The sequence below is a fragment of the Drosophila tropicalis genome, unplaced genomic scaffold, assembly GCF_018151085.1.
Source record: "Drosophila tropicalis isolate 14030-0801.00 unplaced genomic scaffold, ASM1815108v1 contig_108, whole genome shotgun sequence".
Taxonomy (NCBI): domain Eukaryota; kingdom Metazoa; phylum Arthropoda; class Insecta; order Diptera; family Drosophilidae; genus Drosophila; species Drosophila tropicalis.
In genome coordinates this window covers 1-24,293 of record NW_027172444.1, presented here as the reverse complement: position 1 = coordinate 24,293, position 24,293 = coordinate 1, and the positions used below count along the sequence as shown (strand labels likewise).

The 24,293-nt window shown below is 41.0% G+C and overlaps 1 protein-coding gene across 2 annotated transcripts in view; it reads right to left on the bottom strand.

Annotated features, from left to right (window-relative positions):
• LOC137573016 (uncharacterized) overlaps positions 1-13,844 on the bottom strand; it is a 53,956-nt gene extending 40,112 nt beyond the window's left edge. The window contains exons 1-2 of one of the 2 annotated variants that reach the window (XM_068284877.1): positions 13,589-13,835; positions 4,608-5,654 (exon numbers count right to left, since the gene is read on the bottom strand). In XM_068284877.1, the coding sequence (XP_068140978.1) occupies positions 4,754-5,620 (867 nt within the window). In that variant the 5' untranslated portion in view covers positions 5,621-5,654; positions 13,589-13,835 and the 3' untranslated portion in view covers positions 4,608-4,753. Of the gene's footprint in view, positions 1-4,607; positions 5,655-13,588 lie in introns of those variants that run through there. The other variant, XR_011031776.1, reaches the window with a different exon arrangement.
• Between the last annotated feature and the right edge of the window lie 10,449 nt (positions 13,845-24,293).

Here is a 24,293-nt window from a genome sequence, read left to right as displayed (position 1 = left end):
TGGCTTGGGCTATCGTACATGACGGCAAATCATCAGCAACTTGGGACAAGACAAAAGCTTCTATCTCTATCTGGACTGGAGGTCCATGCGATGACCGAATGCTTATGTGACAGACCTTCAAGGTTCTATTGACCTTTTCGTTAATGCCTGTCACTTCGGCCCTGACAGTTTGGAATGGTAACTTCATGAGTCGGAACATTCTTTCGGATATGAAATTGGCTTCCGAAGCCGGGTCTAATAGCGCGCGTGAAGCTTAAGTAGTGCCCTTGTGCCAAAAGTCCACGATGGCTGTACCTAGCAACTTATCTCGTGAGGACCTTGCCTCAGAGGTAAAGTAAGTCCGGACAATATTGTGCGAACTGGGCTGAGCTGGGACCGGCGTTGGATTATTCTCCGGTCGGGCGTCCTTGTGCAAAAGCGTATTGTGACGCCCCTTGCACGTGAAGCAGTTGTGCTGACTCGGACAATCTTTTACTTGATGTCCTGGGTGATTCTCCTTCATACAGAGATCACAGGATTTTGGTTTGGTGGTCACCTTGGCTTCAAATGTATTAGCCTTTCGGGTGGCTGGAAGCGGATTTCGTGGAGGTTTCGGTGTGGGAACCGAAATAGCCATTGCAGTTGTATTTTCCACTGCTTCGAGCGTACGGAACCGCTCAGTGAAGAAATCGTCCATCATTTGCCACTCTGGAATGGCAGTCTTGTCTCCCAGAGATTGTTCCCATAATGAAAGGGTATTTTATGGCAATTTGATGGAACAGAAAAATAAGAACATGCCTCCCCAAGTGGTTACTGGCAGGCCACAGTGCTCAAAAGCGCGAATGGATGCCTGCAGAGCATTCTGATGATCCTGTAATGCTTTTCCGGACTCATGGGAAATTTAAGGCAGGTCAAGAAGTGCTCGGAATTGGCTGTTCACGATAAGTCGCTTATTTTCGAAACGCTGTTTGAGTGCATTCCATGCCGTTTCAAAACCATCATTTGTAAGCGGGAATTTTGCTACAATGAGGTTGGCTTCACCCCTCGTTTTCGCTAGGAGATGGTACAGCTTTTCAACGGGGGGAAATTCGCGAATCGCTTAGGTAGATGGCTGTAAACAAGTCACGGAACGTGGGCTATTTTAAGTAATCTCCCGTAAAGACTTCTGTCTCAATGGGTGGCAATCGACAGCCTCGTTCTGCTGTTGCAGCGGTAGGCGCATGACGGTTCGGAGGAGTAGGAGCAGACCCTTCATGGATAAGCTCGTTTAATCGAGCCGTGCATCGCTCGTAAACTTGATAGCATTTGTCATATTTAGCTTGGATGGCTAAATCTTCAGAGTTATCGTCTTTACCATCTGTGAGTGCCTCGCATTTCTCATATTCCTGCTCGACCTTCTCCCACAACGATTGAACTCGATCACGACGGACTTGGAGCGTAAATACGCTGACCTCGGACAGTGAAGTAACGTGGGTGTCGACTTCAAACTGAATTAGTTTATCGCAAATGGAAACAAACTTCTTCAAAGCCATGGTGGAAGCAGCTAAAACCCTTTTTGTTTCGGACCGAGTGACTCTTGGGGCGGTTACCAAAATCTGTGGAAGTGGTACCAATGATTTGACCTCTTTTTGGCTTGCTCGTCGTGGCTCTGACGTGGCTTGCTTTTCAGACCTTTCGGTCGTGCTCGATGGTGCGGACGTGAGAGTTAATGGACTAGAGAGGGTCTGAAATGCTCGGGAAGGAGGAGTAGTACGGCTGGTACTCCTCTGGCGCTGACCTGGAGCAGCAATTGAGGATTTGCTCGGGGCTGCAGTGTTCTCAGCTGCCTTCTCGTCCTTTGACGGGCTCGTGCTCATAACCCCAGCGAGTGGCGGTTATAAAGTGGTGAGCTGGTTTGGCACGGCTTGAAAATTAGCCAAAAAGACCAAACTGGAACACTACCAAACCACTTAAAGAACGGTTTTGAACCGCCTTGAAATAGATTGAAAATCCAGGAAACGAGCTGGTACGTTTGGAATGACTTGGAACACTGCCAAAAAACCCTAGGAGCGGCTTGGAACACCTTGGAATTCAAATATAACTACAAAGATGCGACTTGGAACGGGTGGAAACACTTTGGAATTCAAATAGAACCAAAGATACGACTTGAAACGAGTGGAAACACTTGGGAATTGGAATCTAACTCCAAAGATACGACTTGGAACGTGTGGGAATACTTTGGAATTGCAATATAACTCCAAAGATGCGACTTGGAACGGGTTGAAACACTTTGGAATAGAAATAGAATTAAAGATACGACTTGAAACGAGTGGAAACACTTTGGAATTGGAATCTTACTCCAAAGATACGACTTGGAACGTGTGGGAATACTTTGGAATTGCAATATAACTCCAAAGATGCGACTTGGAACGGGTTGAAACACTTTGGAATAGAAATAGAATTAAAGATACGACTTGAAACGAGTGGAAACACTTTGGAATTGGAATCTAACTGCAAAGATACGACTTGGAACGTGTGGGAATACTTTGGAATTGCAATATAACTCCAAAGATGCGACTTGGAACGGGTTGAAACACTTTGGAAATGAAATAGAACCAAAGATACGACTAGCTAGGGTAGCGGGATTTTGTTCGCGGTGATGGAAAAATATATTTGTGTGCGAAAAAATTAGAAATTTTTGTGGAATATATGTATGGATATGTACGTGTGGGAATACTTTGGAATTGCAATATAACTCCAAAGATGCGACTTGGAACGGGTGGAAACACTTTGGAATTGAAATAGAACCAAAGATACGACTTGAAACGAGTGGAAACACTTTGGGATTGGAATCTAACTCCAAAGATACGCCTTGGAACGCGTGGGAATACTTTGGATTTGAATTATAACTCCAAAGATGCGACTTGAAAACGCGTGGAAACACTTTGGAATTGGAATCTAACTCTAAAGATACGACTTGGAACGCGTGGGAATACTTTGGAATTGAAATAGAACCAAAGATACGACTTGAAACGCGTGGAAACAGAATAAACAAAAGCGCGGAACACAAATTTTTAATAATTAAATATTATTCGATTTTTCCTCAACGTGACCCTTCAACATATATACCCCACAAAGTGCCTGCCAACCTAGGGTATACAGCACAGCTACTTTTGGTCGTTTGCTTTGTGCAAGTCTTTGGCACATGAGCTTGCAGCTGTGCTGGTATACTACAGTTAAGCGGTACTTATGTATGCACGTATGTATGTATGTATATAGGCTGCAAGGGGTAGCGGGATTTTGTTCGCGGTGATGGAAAAATACATATATTTGTGTGCGAAAAAATTAGAAATTTTTGTGGAATATACATATGTATGTATGGATAGGTATATGAGAATCAATATGTAAAATTTTATGTATGGAAAAAAATATGTATATGTATATGGATATGAATATATATATGTAAAATTTTATGTATGGAAAAATATGTATATATATGTATGTATGTGTATGGATATGTAAAATGTTGGAGTATATATATGTATATGTATTTAAATTTTTTTTTTTTTTTTTTTTTAAATATGACAATATGGAATGGCGATATGCAGAGGTGTGAATGGATCGGATTTCTTTATATAAATTAATTTTTTTTTTTTTTTATATATGTATTCTTTTGCTGTGTCTAACCGATATGCCCCAACTTTATATTGTGTCGCGGGACACCAGAAATGTCTAAGTGTGGCTTTTATACGTGGAGAGGGTGGTTCACTTTCGTTTTTTTTTTTTTTTTTAAAATCTTTATTAGTTGTATTAAAAATGTTCTTCTCTTCGTTGGAACCACCTTTCACTGCGCGCACACTTTTCCCAGGTGTGGACTGTATTTGCACAAAACCTTTATTTTTGGATTTAATGTAGCACTGGATAAATTTGTAATTTTTTGTCACATTCACACACTCTGCTTGCATATGTATGTATGTATATATATTTTATATGTAGGAGATCACTTTTAATTTCGTAGGTTTGATTCACTGCATACATACATATGTGTTAATATTTTTTTGAAATTGCGAAAAAATATATATTGGAAATAGGCAAATGAAATATGGCGCCTTATATATTTGGCCTATATATGCCAAAGTGCGAGAAAAAAAACTTGAAGTGGGCGAACCAATATGGCGCCTTATGTACTGGACACATATATATGTATGAAAATTTGGGGACCAAAATTTTCTCTCCTTTGAGGAGGAAAAATTTGCGTGAAAGTAATTTTTACTTGGATTAGGAGAATTAATGGCAACAATTATATGTATGTGAGTATGGGTACGGATGCTGGAGGCATGTACATGTACTCATATACCTATAATTTGCAAAAAAAAATTACTTAGCTTGAAATATGGATGAAATTCCACCGATGCTAGTGGTTCGAGAGGATCTTAGTATCCGGCTCGAAGGACCAAATGTTTATGTAGGGGGGTCGAATTTCCTTCTGGTTGATGGCAGCTAGGTGAACTTTTCCTTTTCCCTTTTTCCTCCCAGTAAATTGTTTGACACGCAGAGAGTATTTTCACTTCACTTGATGTATTCAGGTATAAACTTCAACTAACTCTAGCTTAGCTTAAGAGCAGGGCACCAAGCCCCGCTTGGAGCGGAGTGTGGGGAGTTCTTTCGTGGGGAGAGCGATGGGCACCATCGGGAGAGCGGCGCGAGGTGAAAGCTTCCGCCTCCTTTAACCCTTGTGTTGCCCGGTTGGGCATAAACATGCTCCCCCCTTGCAGGAGTGCAAGACCCAGGCAGTTTAATGGCACGCTCCGGACAGGGTCCAGCCAAAAACTGTGCGCATCGCAATCGGCCGCCCGCCAACCCCACGTAGACTCCCTTCTAGCATGACCTCCGTGATCACATCCGCGCCCAGGACCAGAGACACTGACGACGGTCGGTAGAACGTCTCATCCGCCAGGACGATGCCCTCAAACTTTTTGGCGATCTGTGGGTCCACCGGAGCGCTTGGAGTGCGGCAGCACAAGCCATCGACCACCTTCAGGATCGCCTCCAATCGCCATCCTTCACTGATCGGGGACCGGATCACTGCTGCCACCGCTTTCTCTGCCCCTATATTGACGGCTGTCAACTTGAAGGCCGTGGCCAATGACGTCGCCATCGACGATACCGCAGAACAAGGGTCCACCAGGGCCTTCACGTCGAAGGTTTTTCCCTCCGTCTCAATACGCACCATCGCCGTGGGCATCAGATGCGGATTGCGGTGCTGCAGCAGTGTGGTCAAGGTCAGTTTTGGATCGGAGGCTGGCGTTGGTGCGACCCTTCGTCTGGAGGACTCAGGGGTGACTCGGCGTACGACGGAGCTGGGAGTGCGTCGACGTGGCTGTTCATGGAAGTGGAGCAGCGTGTGGTGATCCTCCTCACAGATTCGGCACTTATCACCGCTTAAGCAGCTTCCTCCGGAATGTTGGTGGGCCAGGCAATTGGCGCAGTACTTATTCGCCAGCACTGCCCTCATCCTCTTCTCCACGTTCAGCCGCAGGAAGCGACGGCATCGCTTCAGAGGATGGATTCCGCGACAGACTCGGCAACGGAAGGACTCAGTTCCTCGCGAACATCTGCGCTCCTCTTTCGATGCCTGTACTGAACGCGGTCTCGGAGCCATGGAAACGGGATCTAGGTTGACGAATATCAGGAAGCTGCCGGGACAAATAATGAAGAGAGCGGATTAATGTAGGACGATAGAACACATATTACTACTGGCAGCTCGGCCCTTCTTACTTGGGAGGAAGGACCAAGTGCTGGACGCTACTGTAGTTTTACGTAATGGGTTTGAATTCTTTCTTCTGGAGGAAGAAAGATCAACTTTGCGACGGGACGCTTCACAATACCGCGAGCGGTAAGCAGTTCGACGACGCGGACATTGCCGTCACTGCCAGGGTGTGTCTGGTGGATTCGCCCGAGACGCCATTCATTAAATGGAAGATTGTCGTCTTTGAGTACCACCAGATCGCCCACTTCAAGATTTTTAGAAGGGAATCGCCACTTATTGCGCTTATGTAGCTCCTTCAAATACTCGTCTTTCCATCGGGTGCAGAAATGCTGACTCACGGCCTTCAGACGCTGCCACCGGTTAATGATAGACGGTACCTGATCCTTGATTTCAGGTTCCGTCACGGATAGCAATGGACCGCCCACTAGGAAATGGCCTGGGGTCAAAGCTTAAGAGTCGGTGGGGTCTTCAGACATAGGAGAAATCGGCCGCGAGTTCAAGCACGCTTCTACCTTAGCCAGCAGCGTAGAGAACTCTTCAAAAGTATACCTTTGGTTGGAGGTGGCCTTGTAGAACAGAGTTTTAAAACTCTTAACTCCAGCCTCCCACAACCCTCCCATGTGTGGTGCCCCGGGAGGGATGAAATGCCAGGACAGATTCTGATGGCTGTAGTGGGATAATATTTTCTGCTGGGTAGAACTTAGGAAATCTTTTTCAAGCACTCTGGATGCACCTACGAAGTTTTTTCCGTTGTCGGACTGCACCCTCGCCTCGATACAAAGCGAGCGAATGCTGCCAGAAATGCTTCGGTACTCAAATCCGAAGTTGCCTCAAGGTGAATGGCTTTGGTGGAAAAGCAAACAAAGACACACACATATCCCTTTGATATGCGGCAAGCGCGGCCGGTGAAACTCTTGATGTCGAAAGGACCTGCGAAATCTATCCCGGTGGTCGTGAAAGGTCGTGCGAAGGTAGTTCGCTGGGCCGGAAGGGTGCCCATTAGCTGTGATTGCAGCCTTCTTTTATAAATCACACAGACTTTGCATGAATTGACCACCGATTTTACTAGATTCCGCAGTCTTGGAATCCAGTATCTCTGTCGGATGAGACGGACTACCAGTTGGCTGCCCCCATGGAGAGAGATCTGATGCGTGAAAAGCACCAACAGCCGGGACAATGGACTTACTACTGGCAACAGAATGGGGTTACGCTCATCGTAACTAAGGGCCGCTGCTTGTTGCACGCGCCCACATGCCCGGATCACACCTGATACGTCAATGAAAGGATTCAAATTGAGAATGGTGCTAGACGTGGGCAGAGATTTCTTCTGCTGTAGACACCGATGTTCCGTCGGAAAGTAATCACGCTGAGTGACTCGGATCAACGCCTGGAGTACTTGATTGATCTCGCTAGAGGTCACCTCCCCGGAGTAATCGTTTGGAAGTTTACGACACCTTCTGCCGAAACGGATCACATATGCTATCACTCGTAAGGCACGTGCCAGATTGGAAAAACGAGATAATATCTCGTTGGCTGGCTTAGCGATTGCGACGTGGACCTTCACTACCCGCTTCTCCAAGGCAGTGTCTAGTGGGAGTGGTGTCGCTCGCTGCCAGGACTCTTGTGGTTCCCGTAGCCATGGTGGGCCGTGCCACCACGAATCCTTGTGTACCAATTCCTGCGCACTCAGGCCGCGGCTAGGGAGATCTGCTGGGTTGTCCTCTGAACTAACGTGATTCCATGGGGCGTCATTTGTTGCCGTCACAATCTTTGCTACCCGATTTGCGACAAACGTTGTCCATGTGCAGGGTGGCTTATTTAACCACGACAGTACGACGGTGGAATCTGACCAATAAAAAGCCTCCGCATTATCAACTGGAAGTTGCGGAAGAACTGCAGCTGCCAGTTCCGCTAAAAGTGTAGCTCCGCATAATTCAAGGCGGGGCAATGAAACCGTTTTAACCGGGGCGACTCTAGATTTCGCTGCAAGAAGGCAGCATGATATGCCTTGGTCATTGCTAACGCGCACGTAAATTGCGGCACCATAAGCCCGCTGTGACGCATCGCAAAAACAATGGAATTGGATGTCGGAATTTGGGTCATGAAGAACCCATCGTGGAATCCGGATCTGGTCAAGGAAGGAGTAGCTCTTTGTAAAATCCTGCCACCTGTGATGGAGTTCACTGGGCAATTGATCATCCCACCCTAGCTCTTGTAACCAGAGCTCTTGCATAAACACCTTGGCTTGAATCACAAAGGGAGCCAGACAGCCAGCGGGATCGAATAACTTGGCGATCTGCCCGAGGACTTCTCGCTTAGTATAAGTTGACTTGACATCTTGGGGTGAGATGACAAAATAAAATTCATCCGTAGTCGCTTTCCATCGGATTCCCAGTGTTTTCGCTGTGCTGGCCTCTTCGATGTCGAGGAAATCAGCATTCAGTAAATGACTCTTTGGAATACAACTGAGCACGCTCTTCACATTCGATGTCCACTTGCGCAAGGGAAAGCCAGCTGAACCCAGAGCGTCTTGAAGTTCATTGACCATTGCGATTGCCGTTGTTTCATTATGAGCCCCTGCCAGGACATCATCGACATACATATAGGACTTGATAATATCGCTAGCCAAAGGAAATTTGGATTGTACATCACTTGCGAGTTGCTGAAGTACTCGGATGGCTAAGAACGGAGCACAGTTAATGCCAAACGTGACGGTATTCAGCTCGTAATCACCAAGTTGCCCCTCTTTATTTCGGAACAGGATCCTCTGAAATGGCGTATGGATTGGATCGACCATAATTTGGCGGTACATTTTTGTGATGTCGGCATTGAAAACTACTCGGAAAAAACGCCACTTGAGAATCTGAGTAGTGAGATCGGACTGAAGTACCGGACCAGGGTAAAGTATGTCGTTGAGACTTACTCCGTTGGTGGACTTGCTAGAGGCGTTAAAAACTACCCGTACCTTTGTTGTGGTGCTGTCGGGCTTGAAAACCGCATGGTGTGGCAAATAAAAATTGTTATTAGTGCCGTCAAATGGAACCTGACGCATGTGGCCCAAGTCCAAATATTCTTGGATGACGGCGTCATACTCAGTTTTTGCCGGAATATTTTTAAGGAGTCGGCTTTCGTTTTTTAGGAACTGAGCCAATGCCCCTGGTCTGGAATGACCAAGGTTGATGTTGGTTGGATCTCGAAACGGAAGTGAGACCGTATATCTCCCCGAAACATCTCTTCTTGTGGTCTTCTGGAAATTGACCTCGCAAACAGAGTCAGAATCTCCTACCGGTTTGCCCGGTAGATCCTCCACCTCCCAAAACCTTGTGAGAAGAGTTTCAAGTCCCTCCTCTCTGCTAACTGCGACCCTCTTGGTGAACGCGGCCCCTTGCAACGGGCCTGAAATGACCCAACCGAATCTCGTCTCTTGAGCCATTAAAGATCCGCACACTTCGGTCTGGATGCCGGAAAGAGTCACCGCTGGTATTACATCAATGCCAAGGAGTAGATCGATCTTTGCCTTTAATCTGAAGGAGGGGGTCGGCTAGAGGAATATTGGGCATTCCTTCCAGTGTGGCTTGGGCTATCGTACATGACGGCAAATCATCAGCAACTTGGGACAAGACAAACGCTTCTATCTCGATCTGGACTGGAGGTCCATGCGATGACCGAATGCTTATGTGACAGACCTTCAAGGTTCTATTGACCTTTCCGTTAATGCCTGTCACTTCGGCCCTGACAGTTTGGAATGGTAACTTCATGAGTCGGAACATTCTTTCGGATATGAAATTGGCTTCAGAAGCCGGGTCTAATAGCGCCCGTGAAGCATAAGTAGTGCCCTTGTGCCAAAAGTCCACGATCGCTGTACCTAGCAACTTATCTCGTGAGGACCTTGCCTCAGAGGTAAAGTAAGTCCGGACAATATTGTGCGAACTGGTCTGGGCTGGGACCGACGTTGGATTATTCTCCGGTCGGGCGTCCTTGTGCAAGAGCGTATTGTGACGCCCCTTGCACGTGAAGCAATTGTGCTGACTCGGACAGTCTTTTACTTGATGTCCTCTTGCGAAACAGTTCAGACAAAGGGACTTTTTCTTTATGTATGCCACCCTCTCTGGCACCGTCATCTGAAGGAAGCGGGGACATCGACGCACCGGGTGATTCTCCTTCATACAGAGATCACAGGATTTTGGTTTGGTGGTCACCTTGGCTTCAAATGTATTAGCCTTTCGGGTGGCTGGAATCGGATTTCGTGGAGGTTTCGATGTGGGAACCGAAATAGCCATTGCAGTTGTATTTTCCACCGCTTCGAGCGTACGGAACCGCTCAGTGAGGAAATCGTCCATCATTTGCCACTCTGGAATGGCAGTCTTGTCTCCCAGAGATTGCTCCCATAATGAAAGGGTATTCTTTGGCAATTTGATGGAACAGAAAAATACGAACATGCCTCCCCAAGTGGTTACTGGCAGGCCACAGTGCTCAAAAGCGCGAATGGATGCCTGCAGAGCATTCTGATGATCCTGTAATGCTTTTCCGGACTCATGGGAAATTTGAGGCAGGTCAAGAAGTGCTCGGAATTGGCTGTTCACGATAAGTCGCTTATTTTCGAAACGCTGTTTGAGTGCATTCCATGCCGTTTCAAAACCATCATTTGTAAGCGGGAATTTTGCTACAATGAGGTTGGCTTCACCCCTCGTTTTCGCTAGGAGATGGTACAGCTTTTCAACGGGGGAAATTCGCGAATCGCTTATGTAGATGGCTGTAAACAAGTCACGGAACGTGGGCCATTTTAAGTAATCTCCCGTAAATACTTCTGTGTCAATGGGTGGCAATCGACAGCCTCGTTCTGCTGGTGCAGAGGTAGGCGCATGACGGTTCGGAGGAGTCGGAGCAGACCCTTCATGGATAAGCTCGTTTAATCGAGCCGTGCATCGCTCGTAAACTTGATAGCATTTGTCATATTTAGCTTGGATGGCTAAATCTTCAGAGCTATCGTCTTTACCATCTGAGAGTGCCTCGCATTTCTCATATTCCTGCTCGACCTTCTCCCACAACGCTTGAACTCGGTCACGACGGACTTGGAGCGTAAATACCCTGACCTCGGACAGTGACGTGACGTGGGTGTCGACTTCAAACTGACTTAGTTTATCGCAAATGGAAACAAACTTCTTCAAAGCCATGGTGGAAGCAGCTAAAACCCTTTTGGTCTCGGACCGAGTGACTCTTGGGGCGGTTACCAAAATCTGTGGAAGTGGTACCAATGATTTGACCTCTTTTTGGCTTGCTCGTCGTGGCTCTGACGTGGCTTGCTGAAAGGTCGTGCTCGATGGTGCGGACTTGAGAGTTAGTGGACTAGAGAGGGTCTGAAATGCTCGGGAAGGAGGAGTAGTAGGGCTGGTACTCCTCTGGCGCTGACCTGGAGCAGCAATTGAGGATTTGCTCGGGGCGGAAGTGTTCTCAGCAGCTTTCTCGTCTTTTGACGGGCTCGTGCTCATAACCCCAGAGAGTGGCGGTTATAAAGTGGTGAGCTGGCTTGGCACGGCTTGAAAATTAGCCAAAAAGACGAACTGGAACGTTTGGGAAAAACTGGAACACTACCAAACCACCTGACGAACGGCTTTGAAACGCCTTGAAATAGATTGAAAAACCAGAAAACGAGCTGGTACGTTTGGAATGACTTGGAACACTGCCAAAAAAACCCTAAGAACGGCTTGGAACACCTTGGAATTCAAATATAACTACAACGATGCGACTTGGAGCGGGTGGAAACACTTTGGAATTGAAAATAGAACCAAAGATAAGACTTGAAACGCTTGGAAACACTTTGTAATTGGAATCTAACTCCAAAGATACGACTTGGAACACGTGGGAATACTTTGGAATTGAAATATAACTCCAAAAATACGACTTGGAACACGTGGGAATTCAAATATAACTACAAAGATGCGACTTGGAGCGGGTGGAAACACTTTGGAATTGAAATAGAACCAAAGATAAGACTTGAAACGCTTGGAAACACTTTGTAATTGGAATCTAACTCCAAAGATACGACTTGGAACACGTGGGAATACTTTGGAATTGAAATATAACTCCAAAAATACGACTTGGAACACGTGGGAATATTTTGGAATTGAAATATAACTCCAAAAAATGCGACTTGGAACGCGTGGAAACACTTTGGAATTGGAATCTAACTCCAAAGATACGACTTGGAACGCGTGGGAATACTTTGGAATTGAAATATAACTCCAAAAATACGACTTGGAACACGTGGGAATATTTTGGACTTGAAATATAACTCCAAAAATACGACTTGGAACACGTGGGAATACTTTGGAATTGAAATATAACTCCAAAAATACGACTTGGAACACGTGGGAATATTTTGGAATTGAAATATAACTCCAAAAAATGCGACTTGGAACGCGTGGAAACACTTTGGAATTGGAATCTAACTCCAAAGATACGACTTGGAACGCGTGGGAACACTTTGGAATTGGAATCTAACTCCAAAGATACGACTTGGAACGCGTGGGAATAGAATAAACAAAAACGCGGAACACAAATTTTTACCAATTAAATATTATTCGATTTTTTCCTCAACGTGACCCTTCAACATATATACCCCACAAAGTGCCTGCCAACCTAGGGTATACAGCACAGCTACTTTTGGTCGTTTGCTTTGTGCCGGTCTTTGGCACATGAGCTTGCAGCTGTGCTGGTATACTGCAGTTAAGCGGTACTTATGTATGCACGTATGTATGTATGTATATAGGCTGCAAGGGATAGCGGGATTTGTTCGCGGTGATGGAAAAATATATTTGTGTGCGAAAAAATTAGAAATTTTTGTGGAATATATGTATGTATGGATATGTATATGAGAATCAATATGTAAAATTTTATGTATGGAAAAAAAATATGTATATGTATATGGATATGAATATACATATATATGTAAAATTTTATGTATGGAAAAATATGTATATATATGTATGTGTATGGATATGTAAAATGTTGGAGTATATATACATACATATGTATTTAAAAATTTCTTTTTTTTTTTTTTTTAAATATGAAAATATGGAATGGCGATATGCAGAGGTGTGAATGGATCGGATTTCTTTATATAAATTAATGGTTTTTTTTTTTTTTTTTTTTTTAATATGATTTCTTTTGCTGTGTCTAACCGATATGCCCCCAACTTTATAGGGTGTCTGGTCACCAGAAATGTCTAAGTGTGGCTTTTATATGTGAGAGGGTGGTTCACTTTCGTTTTTTTTTTTTTTTTTAAAATCTTTATTATTCGTATTGAAAATTTTCTTCTCTTCGTTGGAACCACCTTTCACTGCGCGCACACTTTTCCCAGGAGTGGACTGTATTTGCACAAACCCTTTATTTTTGGATTTAATGTAGCACTGGATATGTTTGTAATTTTTGTCACATTCACACACTCTGCTTGCATATATATATATTTTATATGTAGGAGATCACTTTTTCCGTAGGTTTGATTCACTGCATACATACATATGTGTTAATATTTTTTTGAAATTGCGAAAAAATATATATTGGAAATAGGCAAATAAAATATGGCGCCTTATATACTTGGCCTATATATGCCAAAGTGCGAGGAAAAAAAACTTGAAGTGGGCGAACCAATATGGCGCCTTATGTACTGGACACATATATACATATGTATGAAAATTTGGGGACCAAAATTTTCTCTCCTTTGAGAAGGAAAAATTTGCGCGAAAGTAATTTTACTTGGATTAGGAGAATCAAGGGCAACAATTATATGTATGTGAGTATGGGTACGGATGCTGGAGGCATGTACATGTACTCATATACCTATAATTTGGAAAAAATTACTTAGCTTGAAATATGGATGAAATTCCACCGATGCTAATGGTTCGAGAGGATCTTAGTATCCGGCTCGAAGGACCAAATGTTTATGTAGGGGGGTCGAACTTTCTTCTGGTTTGGGGCAGCTAGATGAATTTTCCCTTTTTCCTCTTTTTCTCCCAGTAAAGTGTTGACACGCAGAGAAATTTCACTTCACTTGTATGTACATACATATGTATATTCAGGTATAGAATTCAACTAAAACTAGCTTACTTAAGAGCAGGGCACCAAGCCCCGCTTGGAGCGAAGTGTGGGGAGTTCTTTTGTGGGGAGAGCGATGGGCATCATCGGGAGAGCGGCGCGAGGTGAAAGCTTCCGCCTCCTTTAACCCTTGTGTTGCCCGGTTGGGCATAAACAGAAATAATTATATGTGCACAATGTTTTTTGTTCATATTTTAATTAAAACTAATCAAACAATTATTTTTGGAACGCACAATTTTTCTATTTGGGCCTACTGCAAGAATGTTCTTGCAAAATTCTTCTTTCGCCACCGTTCGCGGTACCGTTATCACCGTTTTGTATGGCAGCATATTACTTTTCATAGGAAAGATGTACATATGTATGTATGTATACATATGTGCAATATGACATTAGTCGGTATTTGACAGCGATAAAAAAGTTTGGCAGGTCTTTTTATTTTTGTTTTTTATAATTAAAAACGTAAGTAAACAAAAAAACACGTGGGCAATTAGAAATGATTATATTGTTGTTAAATTGCCTTTAGGATGCAACGTGGGACACATTTAAGCGCTGAGGAGCGTGGCTTGATTCTAGGCATAAAGGAAAGTGGAAAAACAATTGCAGAAACTGCTTCCCGAGTGAATCGTCATAAAAACACCATAGCAAACTTTTTCAAAAATGTCACCAATTATGGTAAAATCAAGCGTACCGGCCGACCGACAACCATCCAAGAACGCTGTAAAAGGGAAATTTGGCGTCTTGCCACCAAAAAGGAGATGTCCTGCAGCGAAATTTGCAGTCATCTGAATCACAACGTGTCCAGGAGACGGGTCAACCAAAAAATTTCCGAAAACAAAAACATTTCATATGCTTTGCGAGAGCCTGTCCCGAAGCTACTACCACGCCACCTTAAGGCCCGTTTGGCGTTTGCCGAAAAATACAAATTTTGGACTCACGAGTGGCCAGCTTGAAGCCCAGACCTTAATCCAATTGAAGACATTTGGGGCATTTTAACGGCCAAGGTTTACAAAAATGGACGTCAATTTGACTCAATAGTGCACCTTAAGCAAGCTGTGCTCGCTGAGTGGGAAACAATTAGCAAATCCACTCTGGAGAAATTGGTAGACTCAATGCACAGTCGCCTAAACAAGGTTATTCAAGTAAAAGGCCATCATATTAATTACTAATCATAAATAGATTAGTTGAAATCGGCTAGAATTTCGCCAAAAGTGAAATATGCACATATAATTTTTTTCCAAAAATTGTCTTGCACATATACTTATTTCCATGAGGTACTTTGCTTAAGGCATAAAGTTCGGGATCGGTTGACTTTTTGTATTTCCAGAAACATAAAACATCTGTATTCGCTTTCACCACTGGTAACTTTAATGTTTCAATCTTTGCATAGACATTTAGAATAACCATACTAGCACTTAAAAAATCGTCTATGTCGAAATTATTGTCTTTGGTGTGTCCAGAGTCCGTATCCAATGAATTAGTTGAATATGTCATACTGGGATTGGGACCGAAAATTTTAATTTTTTCCCACAATTTCTTTAAAAAATCGATTGCTCTTTCTTTTTGCGAATTGTCTATAATATGATGAAATCTAGGGTCCAAATAAAGGCAAGCGTCAAAGCTAATGTTTTGGTCAATGCTTCCATACTTTGAAGACGATTGTTTGCAATTATAGAAATTATTGAATCCTTATTTGGAGAGTTTGTCGATGAAATCTGATTTGTGGCTAGTTTGCAAGTTAGCCAAACAGCATAAAAATTTCCGTAATACAACTGCTCCGCTTGGAACTGAACTATTGCCTTTTGTAGTGGAGCCATAATAGTGATATAGAACTCCATATATTTGTATATCAGCAACAAACATGTTTTCGGTTTTTTCAAAATTATGAATTTGTCTTGTGTACTCAATATTCTTTTGCTCAATAAAAGTGTCGTCCAAATCTTCATCGCTTGTGTACATTTGTGACAAAATTTTTGAAGTTTTTAACATATTGACACCATTATCCGATGTTATTGATACGATTTGGCTCAGATTTATTTCGTAATTTTCTAAAACAAAAATAATTTCAGCTCCTTTAAGTTCCACCATGCCAAGAATTTCTTGTTAATGCTTCCATGTTAAATATTTTCAAAATATTTTTGCACATCCTTAAAAAAGGAGTTCAAGGACTACCACTCCATAAATTTTTTTTTTTTTTTTTTCAATAAGGTATTCAGTAACAAAAAATTTTTTTTTATTATTTGCTGTTTAATTTGACAAAAAGCAGTTGTTCCAGTGATTTATCGGATCCGTCAACAGCATTTTAAGGGCTGAAAACGCTCTTTCGACACTAACTTGTGTTGCGGGAACCGAGTGCACCACTTTGGCCAGCTGATAAAGACTTCGGTATACGTAGCGCTTATCCTCCCAATACTCCATTATATTGGAGGACAAGGAAATTGGCTTCGGGCTATAGACTTCAATTTCCGCATACCCCTTCTTTAGCAGATCCGATCGCTCACCATCGTCAGTTTCGTCTTCCAAAGCTACCTCAATGGTTTGCAAAAATCGTTCAACAGAGAGCAGGTGTTTGAACTTTGCGTTAATGCGATGTCTGCCTCAAAGGATGGGGATGCCAAGGAGGTACTTGAGCAAGGCACTTCTGTTGCAATGATCTGAAATATAAATAAAATTATTAGTATTCGTTTTATATATTTCAATGACGGAAAAACTTACAGGTTCTTTCAAATTAAATATTTGCAGAAAAAGCTGCTTAAGCTTGCTTTTAGCTAGCATAACATTTATAGGGCTTTGCAGCAATACCCGTCTTATCCGTGGATCCAAGTATATGCTGCAAATTACCGTGTCAGTCCCTAAGAGGCCAACTTCCCTTTCAGCGATGCACTCGCTCAAGGCTTTGCATTCAGCCGTGTTTACTGCTGCAACAGTAAGCTTGAGCTCCAACCACAGTTTGTAAGAGTCACCTATAAATAATTCGGCGCTTTGTAGCTTGATAGTAGCTGTGTATGCCGGTTCCAGGGTAGTAACGAGTCTCTTTAGGTCATCCCACTCAGTCGTTGTTAGCTTCATTGAACACTTGAGGCGCCTTTCACAAAAGTCTTCAAAGTTCTTAAGCTGACTCATCATACTATAGGTGGAATTCCACCGAGTCGCGACATCTAAAATTGGTTGTGGCAATGACTCCTCCGTTATTAAATACCTACACTCAAATTACAAAAAAACGTCATAAATATTTAATTATAACCATAATTGAAATCAATCTTACCTACATATATGCTGGTGTTCTTAAAAGCTTCACAATCTTCCGTGCTTTGTTAATGAAGCTAGCAGATTCGTGCCGTTGAAAAAAATCCTTCACCGCCAGTTGAAGCGTATGTGCTGCGCATTTGATCGAACGTATTGAATAAATTTTAAGATCTTTTAGCAGTCCATCATCATCCAAGTCCCCAGCAACTTCTTCTTCATCTTCGGAATCATTGTTCAGTAATTCCACTGCTTTTATCATGTTCCGACCATTGTCGGTTGTAATGGTATAGACTTGCTTTCTGGATATGCTAAAATCAGTCAATATAGGCTTGATCTCAGCACATATATTTTGGGATGTATGCGATGCTTTTAACTGGATCAATCCCAATGTCTTAATGCACATTAAGCCTTCATCAATGTATTGAACGTTTACACCAAGCACTCCGCGGTTGCACCGTGTGGCCGTATCCACTTTGAGGCAGAGGATTCTGTTTTTTAAGGCTTGGGCCATTTTGCTCTTAATTTGGCTATATTTTTCTTCAACTAATCTCATAACATTCCTTGAATTGACAGATGGCATGTCTAACCCTTGAAATATTTGAGCTGTTAGAGTCTTAAAACCGTCCGAGTCCAATACAGCCAGCGGTACTTTCGCGGTGGGGACAAGGTCGATACAGGCACATTTTTTTCAAACAAATTTCGCAAAGTAGAGTTACGCTGGCGACCCATCTCGGAACACGATAAAGAATGATCATAATTAGAAATAACAAAAATATGTTTGATTCAGTAACACTCGCGGCTTAAGACATTTCCAATAAAGTAGTGTCTTCGAATGCGCTATACCCTGTTATTTTCTGTATGATTTTTATGGAATTCGGTGTAAAGCCGGATCTTTTTTAAATAATATTGTGTTTTTATAAGATTATTAATATCTTTTGGAAAACAGAAAGTACAACAGAGCAATACAGATGGACAGATTGAAGATACCCAATTTTATTATACGCTACTAAAGGGTATCGCTGTAAAGCTGGGCAATAAATAGTACAGTTGCTTAGCTTAGCGGCGTAGGCCCAATGCAATCTCGACGCGTGTTAAAGCTGTGCTCCGTCGCACAGTGGACGGTTTTGCTAAGTTATTAGCAAAAATATGTAAAATTTCAACCAACCAAAATGTAAAAATATTTTGAAAATATTTAACATGGAAGCCGTTTTTCAAAAGTGAGTTTTATTTTGAAAGAAAAAAATAAAAATCATCATTATTTTTGAGTTTTATTTTTTTGATCAAAAAAGATTTTTATGGATAATTCTTATTAAATTACTCAAAATTAATGATCTTTTTTGAAGAAAATTTAAAAAAAATCGAAATGTAATGATTATCAAATAAGTTTTTTAATATAACTTATAATGATTACGGTCCCTGGTACAGACATTTTTTTCCTTCTCATCAGTAATACGTGCAGATGTTCCTTGAGAAAGAAAGAGAAAGCGAGTGTACATACACATCTAGCGACGCACAGTTGGGCCTCTGCTCGGATAGCGTTGCAAAAATACGTTTTTTCATGATCGCGTTTGGCAAAAAATTATATATGCAATCGATAGGAAATACTTCAGAGATTATGAATCCGAAAAATTTTTTAAATCGGTTGAGATTTATGGGTGCTAGAGGCGCCCAAAGTTGAGACATTTTTAGTGAAAAGGAAAAAATGATAATTTTAAAAAAAAATCGCAACTTTAAAACTGAATATTGGGCGATTTCAACAATCGATCTTGGATTTTTTGGTTTTATCTGAAAAGTATGTTCTTTATTAATAGCATGTTTCATAAATTTTAATAATTACTTAAATAGTTATTGAACTAGAAGCGTTTAAAAAATGTACTAAATATTGGCATTTTTTGAACTTTGATGGAATAAAACTAGCAAGACTCAACTAGTATCACTACCGGACTATATACACTAGGTAGGTGAAATATTTACCTATCAGATGTATATAGTCCCAATATGCGGAGACCTGCGACAGCGATGCGTAAGCCATAAAACTAAGGCAACCTCGCCTAAAAAATGCGCTGCAGGTATAAGGAAGAAGAAGAGCGCATGCGTATTGGCCTGTAGCTTCTTTGTATTTAAATGATAACATTGCGTAATGCTGTTTTGCAAATACTACCTGTTTACATATATGCCTTTCTACAATGATAAATTGTTAATTACCTGCTTTGGAAAAAATGACAAGACAGGTAAATGTTATTTAAGTTGATGAAAAGTTTGTCCTATTTGTGGGTTGGTCGTTTTTATTTCCGTTTACCTAATTGGATGTAAATATTAAGTTGTTTACCTAATTAATACAAAAAGGGTAATACCGAAACACGAATGATGGAAATCTTTCAAGGAGATTTTTGAAAATGATGAAGTGACATCTTTTATAACAGGGGTTAGTCAAGAGATCATTAAACGGTTGGCTGTTATCTTAAATGTTATAAATTGCAAGGAAATGTTAATGGTGAAAAATTTGCCGAATATACTTCAAAGACTGCTCATCTTTTGACTGAATTGTATCCGCAAAAAAAACTTACCCCAACGGTAAATAGGATTTTGGCTCACGGAAAGGATTTAATAGAATATCAGTGTTTACCACTTGGAGAGCTATCCGAAGAAGCACAGGAATGTAAAAACAAGGACTACAAAAGGTTCAGATACACTAATACATTAAAAACTTCTCGTGTTAGACAAAATGAAGACCTTTTTAACATGCTAGCAGCCTCTTCGGACCCACTTATTGCATCACTGAGACACGTGCGATCACGAAAGGATTTGGAAAATAGCAACTATAGTCCCGAAATGTTGAGTTTATTAGATACTGATGTAAATATTGAAAATTATTTTGAAGAAAATCAGCCATCAATAGCAAATTTTCAAAGTTAACCTAAAAAAAAAATTTAAAAAAAAATTTTTTTCTTTTTTGTAATTATGTTAAAAAATCAAATTAAAACATTAAAAAATGTTACCTAGTCATCTAAAACAATGAAAAATTCCATTTGTGATTAAAAAAAACGGGTTTCGATCCATTTTTAAAGGAAAAACATGCTTGGAAATATTTTCTGACTTTGACCTTGAATATTTCAGCGCCACGAACACCCAGCACTTTTGACAAACATTCATTTTAAAGCTTAAGGTATTCTTTATCATATGCTTTTTAAATTTTTGAAATCGCCTTATTGGTTTAGACGCTATGATTTTTGCAATGCTAAATGCCAGAAGGCCCCACTGTGCGACGGTGCCAAATTTGATCAAGATCGGGTGACTATATCATATAGCTCCCATAGGAACGATCGTTCGAAAACAGTGACTTTTGTAAATAACTTTGTTAGTTTTAACTCGACTGCTTTAAAATTAAACATTTGTCAGTTTAGCATAGATATATTTGACTGTGCCAAATTTAATCAAGATCGGGTGACTATATTATAAAGCCCCCATAGAAATGATCGGTGGAATACAGTGACTTTGAGCAACAACATATGTAGTTATTTGGCATGCTTGTAGGCCGTCCATTAGACCTTTTTAGATTAAAGTTTTTTCCGCTTTGACGGCTGTACGTAAGGAAAGAGTAACAAAAAACTTGCAAGTGTATACAAACTTCGGCTCGGTCGAAGTTGCCCCGGTCTTCTGGTTTTTTAATTACAACAGTTGCAGCAATTATAAATGTTTATTTTTTTTGCTGTACTGCGCAACAACACTGCCCATGGCAGCTGTAAAATCAGCTGTTAAAAGATTGTGGATGGTGCCAGTGGGGATCGCTGTTTTACATCCACCGTTAATCCCAAGCATTTCCCAGAAATGGATCGAGTGGGAATCGGGACTAAGGCTACTTTCGCCCCGATTAGTTTATTAAGCAAATATTTACTATTACTGTACATGTACCTATTTTATAGAAAGTTAACCCTCTCATGCCCGATGTTGCATATACGCAACATTGTATTTATAAGCCTATAACTACCCTTATTTTAAATTTTTTGTTTTGAATCTTTCGCTGAAATATAGCTGTATGTGTTGAGTGAGCTTAGAGCTGATTGTGCGGCTGTCAGCTGCACACGCGTTCAGTTTGTAGCTATTCTCCCGAGAGCGTAGTGAAAAAATGAGATCTTTAAAAACACGTGGTTTTAAATTAGTGTTTAAAATCATTAAAACAATTACTGCATCGTAAATATAAGTTCAACAACTTGATAAAGAAAGGTAAGTGAGTATTTAAAAAAAAAAAAAACAATGAAAAAACTATTTAGTTTGTTTGTAATAATTTTGTAAATGTAGTGTTGCGTATATGCAACATTGGACTACTGATGGAAATTTTCGAATAATAAAATTTTTCTGTGAACAGAATCTAAAATGCGCCCAAAAGGTCTAACTCAAGCTGAGATTGTAAAATTTGCCAACTTTGATTGGGATGATTCGGCTGATGAGGAAAATGAAGAAGAAGAAGATCGAAATATGGAGGAAATTATAGAAGTAACTTTGCAAAATTTGGATAACAGAGCTAAATATCAAAGAAGTTAAATTCGGCTATGCCGAAGTTTATATACCCTTGCAGTCCTTGACAATAATAATTTCACATGTTCAAAATTTGTTTTCTGCAACTCAATTCATTAATATACAAACAAAACAATTTTACTCTTCATACTATGTACAATTTGTTCTTCTTCTTCCCTCATTCCCTAAGCAAAGCAACGCACGCATACACATACAGTTTATGTAGCGTTGCGTCTGTGTGTGTATGCATGTGCTCTGTTGATTTGATGATGACGTAGTAGGCAGCAAGCAGAGCTGCCGGCAACGATTGAACCGATTTATATAGACTGTAACTTGTGTTCTATTTATCCGATCAGGGTCAAATTTTGGGATCTGAGATTTTATATCAAATTCTATTATATTGGTAAATTTCATGGGGATACTCCAATTTTTGCAAAAATTTTTGTTCCAGAGTTATATGATATAGTAGTCCGATCCCAAAGATTTTCATACTTTATCTCACCCGGGTAAAAAAAAGCTCCCAAAAAAAATTTCATCCCGATAGCTCTTAAGATGGCTGAGTAAAACGCGTACGCACCGACGGACAGACGGACAGACGGACATGGCTATATCGACTTAGCTTCTCATGCTGATCAAGAATATATATACTTTATGGGGTCGGAAACGTCTCCTTCTGCGTTACAAACATCTGACCAATTTTATAATACCCTCTGCAAGGGTATAAAAATGTGGAAGTTAGATTGAGTGACCAACTTATTAGATCCGAAAATGATAGAGAATTGAATGAAAATGAATACGTTGTACAGGATGTGATGGAACAAATTGATTTGAGGAGTTTGAATTGGAGGAGTACAAAGTTTATGGAAAGTGAGACCACTTGGAAAAGCGAATTACGCAGCAGTGCCGTGAAAAACTCCATCGAATATTTTAGTATTTTTTTGGCGATGAACTGTGGCAGAAAATATGTGAGGAAACGAACTTATATGCCATTCAAACGAAGGGCGTAGAATTGAAATGCACTGTGCCTGAAGTGAAAAGATTTGTTGGCATACTTCTTTACCTTGCAGTTGTGAAAATACCAACTTATAGAATGGCGTGGGCGGTGGATTTTAAACTAGCGGCCGTTGCAAATGCATTACCGAGAAACAGATTTGAAAAAATTAAACAGTTTTTCCATTTGAACGACAATTCTAATCAGCCTCATAAGGGAACAGCTGAATATGACAAGTTATACAAGATTCGCCCTTTGTTAGAAGCCATAAAAAAAAATTCAATGAAATTCCGCAAGAAGAATTTCAAAGTATAGATGAGCAAATGATTGCATATAAAGGTAACTTATTATATGTGAATACATTTCTGAATAACATAATAGTACATACTTTTCTTAGGTCAACATAGTTTAAAACAATACCTTCCAATGAAGCCCCACAAGTGGGGTTTCAAAATGTTTACGAGAGCTGGTGTATCTGGAATTATATACGATTTTACTCTGTACATTGGAGAAGGAACTTGCAAGACATATGGTTTAGGCATTTCATCAGATATCGTGCTATTTTTTTCATCTAATTTACCAGTAAACCAAAATTTCAAACTGTTTTTTGACAATTGGTTTTCGTCAATAAGCTTGATGATTGCTCTGAAAGAAAAAGGCATATTGGCCAGTTGGTACAATTAGAAGCAACCGATTGAAAAATTGTGCTCTAATCAGTGAGAAAGACTTTCAAAAACGAGGGCGAGGATCAAGCGATTTTAAATATGAAGCAACGCACAACTTGATTGCTTGTCGTTGGTATGATAATAAGAGCGTACAACTAGTTTCAAATTATGCAGGTAAGAACCCGATGAATGAATGCAACAGATGGTGCCGCAAAGAGAAGAAGTTTATAACTATACCTCGTCCAGGTATAGTTGAATGTTCAACAAACACATGGGAGGGGTTGATCTTGCGGATATGCTGCTTGAATTGTACAAAATCAACCACCGCTCAAATAAATGGTACATGCGCATAGTATATTGGTGCATAAATTCAAGTTTAGTAAACAGTTGGTTGTTGTACCGTAGAGACATAACAAATACAGACGGCGAATTGAAGCATATGCCGCTCTTAAATTTCCAATTAAATGTTGCTTCCGAGCTTTTGAACGCAAGTCAAACTATATTTGTCGCCAAAAAGAGAGGTCGTCCATCATCACTCCTTTTGACAAAAGAATTCACCCTCATCATCACCAACTCCATTATCACCAGCTCCTTCATCACCAGCTCCGTTATCACCAGCCCCATTATCACCAGCCCCATTATCACCAGCTCCAAAATCACCAGCTCATTCTACGGGCTCTGAGTCAAACCCCCTAAAAGAGCTTATGTTGCAGACCCAGCAAAGTCACTACGACTTGATGGTTATAATCATTGGCTGGAATGGGGAACAAGAGGAAGATGTAGAGTATGCAGATCGGGATTTCCAAGCTGTAAGTGTAGCAAATGTAATGTGCACTTGTGCTCCAATCCCCAAAAAAATTGTTTCGTGTCATATCATACATAAATATTAATAAACGGCATTTGGAAAAAAAAAAAAAACAATTTGACTTTAAATATATAACACAATTGCCCAATGTTGCATATACGCAACATCCTGTAGCTCTTGAACCAGGACACAAACATTCAAATTTTTTTCAGTTGATATTGAGGTCAAGTCTAGCTTATCTGTCAACTCAAA